Source organism: Triticum dicoccoides, chromosome 7B (assembly GCF_002162155.2).
Source record: "Triticum dicoccoides isolate Atlit2015 ecotype Zavitan chromosome 7B, WEW_v2.0, whole genome shotgun sequence".
Taxonomy (NCBI): domain Eukaryota; kingdom Viridiplantae; phylum Streptophyta; class Magnoliopsida; order Poales; family Poaceae; genus Triticum; species Triticum dicoccoides.
In genome coordinates, this window is record NC_041393.1 from 157,289,050 (window position 1) to 157,298,393 (window position 9,344).

Here is a 9,344-nt window from a genome sequence, read left to right on the forward strand (position 1 = left end):
GTAGTCACTTCTTACCGTACGATAAACTTTACGGTTGCTCAAACGTCATCTATAACACGGTGATTATAACAACAACTTACAGGTTCATCAAAAGTTTGACAAGGGGCTAAATAGCTCAAGAGTGGGATTTGCTCCTCCGACGATGGAGAGATATTCTCAGGGCCCTCTCTGTATGATGGCATCCATCATCGTCTTGCCAGATACATGTGACTAGGTCACAAAGATGCCGGAACATGTCAACGAGAAAGAAGAACAAAAGCGGTAACAAGGAGACAGGTATAGTGAGCATGAGAATGACTCAAGAGGACACCGATATATCTCACCTCGGGTTTTGTAAAGTATTGTGAAGCAAAGGTAATAGCATATGATAACAAAGGTTCACTCGATGTCATTTGTGTATTCATAGGGATCGATATGGATGTCCACGGTTCCACTATCGGTCATTGAACGAAAGTGGTTTCGTTCATATCTATGTTTAACCGAACCTACAGGGTCACAAGAGCTTAAGGGAATCACAATCTGTTGAGTGTTAGTGGAGCAAGAGATATGAAGAAATATTTATGAAATAGTTTCATTAATATTATTAAAAATAGTCTCGAGAGAAAGGAAGCGTTCCGGGGTTATGGGAAGGGTTTCGGAGTTTATTGGGTAATACAGGAAATTAACATATAATTATAAAATTGTTTTTGAATATGTGAAATTAATAATAAAATGCTCTAATAATAATTAGGAGGCCTCTATATTTAATTAAATATCAACGGGTCTTAAAATGCCAAATGATGGAAGGATATTGGGCATATGAGGCCCAATAGGAGGTGACGCCTTCATGGAGTAGCTAGGGAAGGCCGAATTGGAAGGGGGATTAACTCTCCTTGGCTGACGCAAGGAGGAAGGAATCCTTCCCCCCTTGTGGATTTAGCCCTTGTAGGCACAAGTTTTTGGAGCCTACTCTAGTTATCTACTAGTTTCGGTTTTAGTTGATCCAATTAGAGTCGGATCTAATCCTCTCTAGTCTTCATAATTAGAAGCCCCGTGTGGTTTTAATTTTCTCACTCTAATTCTCCGGCATCAGTCAGCACTAGTCGGCGAAACGCTGACGGATTGTGAAGACCATATGCTTGCAAACTATGGAGAGGTCATGCTTTCGATCTTCCATTCGAGGGATCATTTGTGGACGGTTCGAGGGATCGTTTGTGGACGGTCCGGGGACTTCTAGTACGATTAACAATCCGATCCAAACCACATCTTCATAGCGTTCCTGGTTTCATCGTAGGACGATTTTTTTATTTTTCTACTATGTTCCCCTACACATGTGGGTGTTGTCGTGGAGCTTAGGTGTTCTAGGGTGTAGTGTGGCGGTGTTCTCAGGTCTTCCTGTGTTATCCTGCGGTTGCATACTCGCTTACATTTTACTTTTTTGATTATCGTGGAATCGGCTTTGTAAGAGGCCTACTTCACCATCTTGTATCGTTCACACGTTTACTTTGATTGACGCTTTATATGTAATGTGGAGCGGAATCTTGTTTCGAGAGGTGTCGGCGGCCTCAGAGGCCAAGCCTACAAGACCACCCTCTGGTGCTTCGCTTAGTTTAGTTATAGTTTAAGTTACGTTCGGTTTAGTTGAATTTTATTAAATTCCGTTCTTTTGGTTGTAAATATATTTAAAAAATTAACAAATATCATCCGATTTGCATGATTTCCGTCCATATTTCTGAAATACCTGTTTGAAATAGGGTGAATGTTTGGTGCACCGGGTTGGACGACGGTGTGTCCAATTTAATACACGCCGTTGGATTTGATGCACACTGTCTACCAAGCACGCGTTGCCTGGTTGACTGCCGGGTCTCGCATCACTCGATGAACGTCATCGGAGACAGAGGGCGTGACATCGACCTCACTGACGTATTCCACTCGATCCGCGACTACACACACAAGACGGCGCCGGGAGTTCTCTCGCTGATGTTCCAACTGATCGCGCTGTCCGGCACCAGCGCAACCGCAGCATGTCTCCGACCGGTGACACTGCCGCTGGGACGCCTCGGCGCAGGAGGTGGCCGGCCTGCGACGCAGTGGCTGGGTGGGCGCATGGCGGAGCTTGCGAGGAGCGCGCGGCAGGTGCTCGACGAAATGCGCCAGCGGCATAGCCCGACAGGTGCTCGAAGAAATGCGCCGGCAGCATCGCGGACCTGAACCGGGCGTCCTACAAAATGGCGATGGCCTGACCTTCCTGCCCAGCTCGCGGCAGCCATGCGCGCCTGCCGTCCGGCCCAGCACCCGAGACGCCTGCTACGGTGACAGGTATGCATGTGCCTATCTGCTTGCTCTTATCTTCTTTGCTTTCCATTGCACTTGCGCTGTGATGGGTATTTTAGGGACGATGCTTCGGTGCCTTAAAAGCCACCTACCTTTGGGTCACTGACATGTGGGCCCACATGTCAGTGACCCTTTTAAGGCACCGAAGCTGATCAATGAGCAAAAGTTCAGAAAAAGATCATCCCCTCTCCTGTTTGCCGTGTGAAACTAGTGGGAAATGGGATTGCATTATCTTAAGCGGTTGATGTTAGGACACATGCGACAGGCACGAAGACTTGGGGATTGGCAAGTCTTCGGTGCGAGGATGCATGCATCTGGTCGCAGCTTGTTGTCCTGTCGTCCTGGCCGGACTTAAAAACAAGCCGATCTCTGTCCCTGTGGCAGCCTGGTACTTGAATGGCATTATATCAGCTTGTCATGCACGTGGCACTTATATAAAGTAAATCTACCACGATTCTCGCTGCCTCGCTGGATACTACACAGTCAGTGTCACAGAGGACCCCAACATACCTCTGCACGGTAGTACTCAATAGTAGTATTAAAACAACTAGAAGAGGCAAGTCTTCAGGTCCAAGTCAATTAAAAGAACAAAGACAAGTCAGTGTTCACACATCACACACCTGTTGTAGCACTGAAATTGAATTCAAATAGTGATAAACTTTCAGGCATCGCAGAGAATTGCAGAACTTTTTGTATATTCTCGAGGTTCAGTTAAGACTAAGGCCAACTCCACCGCGCGACCCTATCTTGTCCGGCCCTGTCTGTTTGGGGTAAAAAGGACAAATGAAACGGCCCGGACCCATCTGATCCGTTTTGTGTCCGTGCCGACCCATTTCGAGCGCAAATGTGTCGCGGCGGACAGCGAACGGACGCTTCGAGCGTCCGCGTCGGAGCCGCGTGGCAGGCGGCCACCTACCTCCCACCCGCCAACATAAATGTGCACGAGCGGGAGGCCCCACCTGTCATCCGCACAGCGACGGGTCGGCGTCCTTCTTAAATGGGACCCGTGGACCGATCGTCGTCCTCATCCCCACGCCGGCCCCTCTCTGCCCCCTCGAAAGTCGACACGCCCAAACCCTAGCCACTCCCCGCCCTCGAGCTCGCCGGCCGGCCGCAGCCATGGGTCTGTGGAACTGCAAGGGGAAGCACGACTGCGAGGCCGGCTCCTCCTCCGGCGGCCGCCGCGGATCCGTGAAAAAGGAGGAGCCCGCGTCACCGCCGCGCTCCTCCCGTCGAGCCCCTGCGTCACCGTCGCACTCCTCCCGTCGAGCCCCCGCGCCGGCCCCTTTCACCATTGCCCCTAGGCCCTCCGACGAGCGCGACCGACAGTACATCTGCGCGGACGTGTGCCGGAGGTACTGGGAGACGGCGACGCCGGTCCCGTGGAGTGACGCCCACCTCCCCAACGGGTGGCACCTCTCCGCGGACCGGGTCCCCATCCCGCCAGTGCCGGCGACCGGCCGTGCACAGCGCGATGAGATCAACCGCCGCCGCCGCCGCCTCCTCCCCGACGACCTGTACTACGATCATAGGTATGCCCCCGACTCCCCGCTCTGGGACACATGGCTCCAGGACGAGCACGACACGCCCCGCGTGTCCTACTTCGCCGACACCGTGTCGGGGCCGCGGAGGCCACGTGCAGAGCCGCGCGGGCGTACGCGGGTGCGCGGCCTGACGCCCACGCCGTCGCCTTCCCCGTCTCCGTCGCCCCCTCCCCCTCCTCGCATGACAGCGGAGGAGGAGGCCCGACTCCTGCAGCGTGTCATGGGCGACTCCATGAACACGCACGACGAGCGGCAGTGGGACGGCCTGGAGGAGGCCATGGCCCTCTCTGCCGTCGGGGACGTCGCCTTCCCGGAGCTGCAGCTGGCGGCCAAAACGGCGGCCGTCACGGAGGAGCCGATGGAGGAGGACCCGCCGGCGTTCGAGAAGCTGCTGGGCCAGGGGTGGGGCTGGTCCTGCACTGCGTCGGAGATGGCCGCCGGTCTGGGCGTGAACTGGTGCCCCACTCCGCCGCGGTCACCGGAGCGGGAGGCGTCGCCGCGGGAGGAGGTGGTGCAGGCACCTCTGGCCGTCCACCCTGCCCCCGTCTACCACGCACCGTCGCCCCACCTGTGGACACCGCCGGCCTACGTCGACCTCGTCAACGACGACGACGACACCGGCGGCCAGTGAAGACGGGGACGGCCACGGCACCGCCGGGCGCGGCAGGAACGCGCGGGAGGCGTTTTTTTTATTTTTTTTATATGTTAATTATGAAACTGGGCCTTTTAAGTGGCCGTGAAAACTGGGCCGTTTTGTGGCCGACCCCTATATATGTTTTATGTTTTTTTAAATGCGTTTATTTACTTTTTTAGTTATTTCATTCTAGTTTTTATATATTTTTTTTTCACGTCCACCCCGGACACGATTTGGGATGCGGCCGCACGGTGGGCGCATGCACGACCCATCTGACTAAGCCGGACACGGGTGAACCCATCGGCGCCCCAAAGGAACAAAATCCGGCCAAACCAGACGTTCGTTTGGGATGGTGCGGTAGAGTTGGCCTAAAAAGATGGATAGAAAGGGCAGAGGAAAGAGCCAGGAGGGAACATGCTCCCTTAAAAAGAAACATATAATATATTCATCGGATGGAAAGAAACGACCGGCTCTGGAAAACTGTCTTGGACGTTTGTGCAAGCTGTGTTATAGCTTGACACCTGGTTTATTGGTTCCATTTGAAATTTGTGCCAAATTTTGATCAAGTATTTAAGTAACAAAATGTTAACGCATGTTAACAAAAATTATATCGATGGATTCGTATTTGAATATAGTTTTCAATGATATAATTATTGATGACATGCATAAACATTTTGTTAGTTAAATTTATGGTCAAAATTTGGCAGAAAATACAATGAGATCAATAAACCAGGACGGATGTTGTACTGTACTACTGCAAGTTATCCTATTGCAATTCGGTTGGCATGGATGTAGTAAATATGTTTTTATTGTACTAGTAAATATGCTGTAATCTGATTATCTGAACTCAGCACACATTTTGCCCACATAAGTTTCTGCTGCTCCAAATTACTTCCTCCGTTCGGAATTACCTGTTCTAGATAAGTAATTCCGAACGGGAGTAGGTTGGAGGGACTTGGAGTGTAGTAAAGATGCTGTATGAAGCTAGGACGGACTAGGGGTGGACTGCAGAAAAAAGACTGCTGCGCTTTTATGGCCACAACGGCGAAGCTTCGGCCATTTGAAACAGTCCACGTTTTCGGCCATGGGGATATTTCTTCATCTTGCCCACTCCCCCCTTCCTGTGCAGTGGAACTGTGGAACACTCGACAAAGACCAGCGCCGTTTACTAGTTCACCTCAATCTTGCAAACCCACATGAGCTACAATCTGTAGAGAGAAGCCAGAGATTTGCAAAGGAATCTCAGACCCATGGCGGATTCCGGAGAGCAGAACGGCAATGGCCATGCCCCTGCAGCTGCCGGCAACGCTCCCGTCGAGCCGCCGCCGCAGCAGCCAGCCGGCGCCGACGAGGCCGAGCTCGTGTGGAAGCTGAGGAAGTACCTGGTGCTGATGGCCATCCTCGTGGCGGCCATCACGTTCCAGGCGGGGCTGGCCCCGCCGGGCGGCGTCTGGCAGGAGAGCAACAAGGGCCGCGTCGCCAGCGACATCGTGATGAGGTCCAGCTACCCCAGGCGGTACCACGTCTTCTTCTACTGCAACACGACGGCGTTCGGGGCCTCGCTCATGGTGCTCATACTGCTGCTGGTGAGGAAGGTGAGCCGGAATCCGGTCTGGCTCCGCGCGCTTCAGTTCGCCATGATCCTGGGCTTGCTGGGGCTCATGGGGGCCTACGCCGCTGGGAGCTGCAGGGAGGTGAGGACCTCTGTTTACATCTGGGTGTTACTCCTTGGCATCTTCGCCTACGTCACACTCCATGTGGTGTTCTTCAAGCACCTGGCGCCTGAGCAGCTGCGAAAATTTCTATCCGGTGTCAAGAAACGTTGGAAGGGAACTCTGGGGCACATTTTCACGTCATCAAAACCAGATGAGAAAAAGGCTTCAAATGCAGAGAGGGTAGCCGATGAGGGAGTGAATTCAATCAAGATAGAAGAACCTGAAAGAAATGGCAGCTCCGAGCAGGTTCTTGCAGCAGCAGCAGCAGCAGAAGAAGAAGAAGAGAAGAAGAAAAAGGAGAAAGAGGCTGCAGACAAGAAGAGAGAGGAAGAAGTGGAACATCTTGAAAGAAATCGCAGCTCCTTGCTGGTTCTTGCCACACTGGCAGCAACCGTGACTTATGTCGCAGGGCTAAGTCCTCCAGGTGGCTTCTGGTCTGATGATAACAATAACCACATTCCTGGTGACCCGGTGCTGCGAGATCACTACCCACGCCGATTCAAGGCCTTCTTCTATTGCAATGCCACTGCTTTTGCTGGATCACTCGTCATCATCATCATGCTCCTCAGTCAAACAGCGTTGGATCATGTTGTCAAGTCAAATGCTCTGCGGATGTGTGTGCTAGTTAGCCTCTTTGGGCTTATGGGGGCATATGCTGCCGGAAGTTGCAGAGAGGTCCATACATCTATCTATGTCTTTGCACTTGTTGGCGCAGTCTTTCTCTACCTCATCATTAAGTTCATCGGACCTGTTATGCCCAAGCCGGGGTGTGTCGGAAATACCATCACATGTCTGGAAGATAAGTGGGATAAACTGCTTAAGAAGCTGAAAGATTTCTTCATGACCCCGTCAGAATCTGACAAACAGCCTCAATCAAACAATGGCGACATTCCAAACCCTGATGGTGATGATAAGGATAAGGATGGTCTACAGAAGTTGCGCACATACCTTCTATTGCTCGGCATCCTTGCTGCCACAGTCACCTACCAAGCTGGGCTGAATCCCCCAGGAGGCTTTTGGACAGATAGTAGTGATGGGCATACTGCTGGTGATCCAATTTTGGAGGTCATCAGTCCCAAGCGCTACAAGGCATTCTTCTATTGCAATGCCACATCATTTGTAGCCTCTTTGGTCATCATCATCCTGCTCCAGAGTCAGCAGATTACCCTTCATGCCATGAAGCGTAATGTACTGCAAACAGCAATGGCAGTGGTTCTCTTTGGTCTCATGGGAGCCTATGTTGCTGGAAGCAGCAGGAAGTTCTCAACATCCATTTATGTGTTCATCCTAGTCCTCCTGGTTTTCGCCTATGTGGCACTTCACACTATATATGTACCTCGAATTCTCAAGGCACCAGTGGAGAAGATAATAGAGGATATAGAGGCTTCCATACCAGAATCCTCCCAAAATCTTGGTCCTTCTGAACTTGCTACTGAAGAAAAAGATTTGCAGAAGAGGCGCAAGTTTCTGATGTTGCTCGCTATTCTAGCAGCTTCTATCACATACCAAACTGGCATAAGCCCACCAGGTGGCTTTTGGACTGACAACAACGGCCACCGAGCAGGTAACTCAGTGTTTCGTGACGAGTTCCGAAACCGTTATAGGGTGTTCTTCTACTTCAATGCCACTGCTTTCATGGCGTCCCTGGCCGTTATTCTATTGCTTGTTAGCAAGAGGCTATGCGACAGAGGTCTGAAGTGCTATGCGCTGCGTGCATGTGTACTGGTTGATCTGATCAGCCTCATGGGTGCTTTTGCCGCTGGAAGCTGCAGAAAAGTGTCAACATCTGCCTATGTCATTCTTGTCATTGTTGCTGTGTTTGTCTATGTCATGATTCAAGTCATGGTTCTAGTATATGCAAAAGACAAGGTGAATAAACTGATGGTGCGGATGTTCAAAGGACAAATGGCCAGCTATAAAATTTTAGAGCACCAAGATACATCTACGGATCGCAAGAGAAGCACACGGGAGCATAAATGGCGCAAAGATTTAATGATGATTGGGACTCTTGCAATCACTGTCACATATCAAGCTGGTCTGCTCCCGCCAGGAGGAGTTTGGCCTGATGATCAGGATGGCCATTTTGCAGGTGACCCAATCCTCCATGATACCAACTTAACACGGTACAAGGTATTCTTCTACTGCAACGCCACAGCATTCATGGCCTCAATGGTCATGGTCAGCCTCCTACTGAACAACACAATAAGCAAGTATAAGAGATCTCTTCTTGTTATGAAAACGGCAATGGTATTGGGATTGCTTGGTTTACTTGGGGCATATGCCGCGGGCAGCTGCAGGAAGTTTAAGACATCTGCGTACATTTTTGCACTCGTCATTGCCGTGATCATCTACATCGTCATTCATGTCTTATTGTCATTTGACGAAGTGGCAAGGTTAGTGAAGGAGAAGTGGGAAAAGTGGGTGGGGTGTCTGAAAAATTGCTTCGGTTGCAACTGATTCAAGCAATCAACCATCTGATGGGGAACCAGGACAAAGTCCTGTGCCTGTGTAAGAGTAGTCTCAGTTGTGGCATTTGTTCAGTCTATCATGAGATGATAGACACAACCTCCAAAGTTTCAATTTGTGTTTTATTCTTGCTCAAGGCCATTATGTAGTATTATTTGGTGCATTCTTTGAATGTGAGCAAAAGATAATACAAATGACAACTGTGAGGTGTGAAGTGGCTCTTCTTTCTTAGTTAACAATCTGTGGAATTACCTCATGAAGTGAAAATTGTTTGCCTACACGAATATGCAGATCATATGATAACCCAGGAATGCAATATGCCAATATTTATTAGTGGTAGAGAATGCTAACTGACAATATCCAAATTTGCAATAACACCAGAATAACCACCTAGTGGAGAGGGGCAAAACAGCCTGCATAGATACTCTCAATCCTTGGAACGATACTGAAAGAGATAATTAGGAGTGACGTTACAAAGTGAGGATGTAATTTTAGCTAAATAGTCTCTTTGAAAATGACGCAATTCAGTGTATTACTGCAGCGCGGTGTAACTAGCATTTAACCAGCACTGGAACACTGATACCTCCATTGGACTCTTGAGTTGAGTTCTCCTGTTCTTGTGTGTAGATGATGTTCAGGTATGAGGTTATTTTGGGTAGTATGCAATATTTC

General features: G+C 50.2%; 1 protein-coding gene across 1 annotated transcript; it reads left to right on the top strand.

Annotated features, from left to right (window-relative positions):
- The first annotated feature begins 5,580 nt into the window (after positions 1-5,580).
- Positions 5,581-8,885, top strand: LOC119341718. Its single transcript, XM_037613578.1, has one exon. It carries the CDS (start codon positions 5,742-5,744, stop codon positions 8,661-8,663), a length of 2,922 nt encoding a protein of 973 aa, XP_037469475.1. The 5' UTR covers positions 5,581-5,741; the 3' UTR covers positions 8,664-8,885.
- Positions 8,886-9,344: the final 459 nt, after the last annotated feature.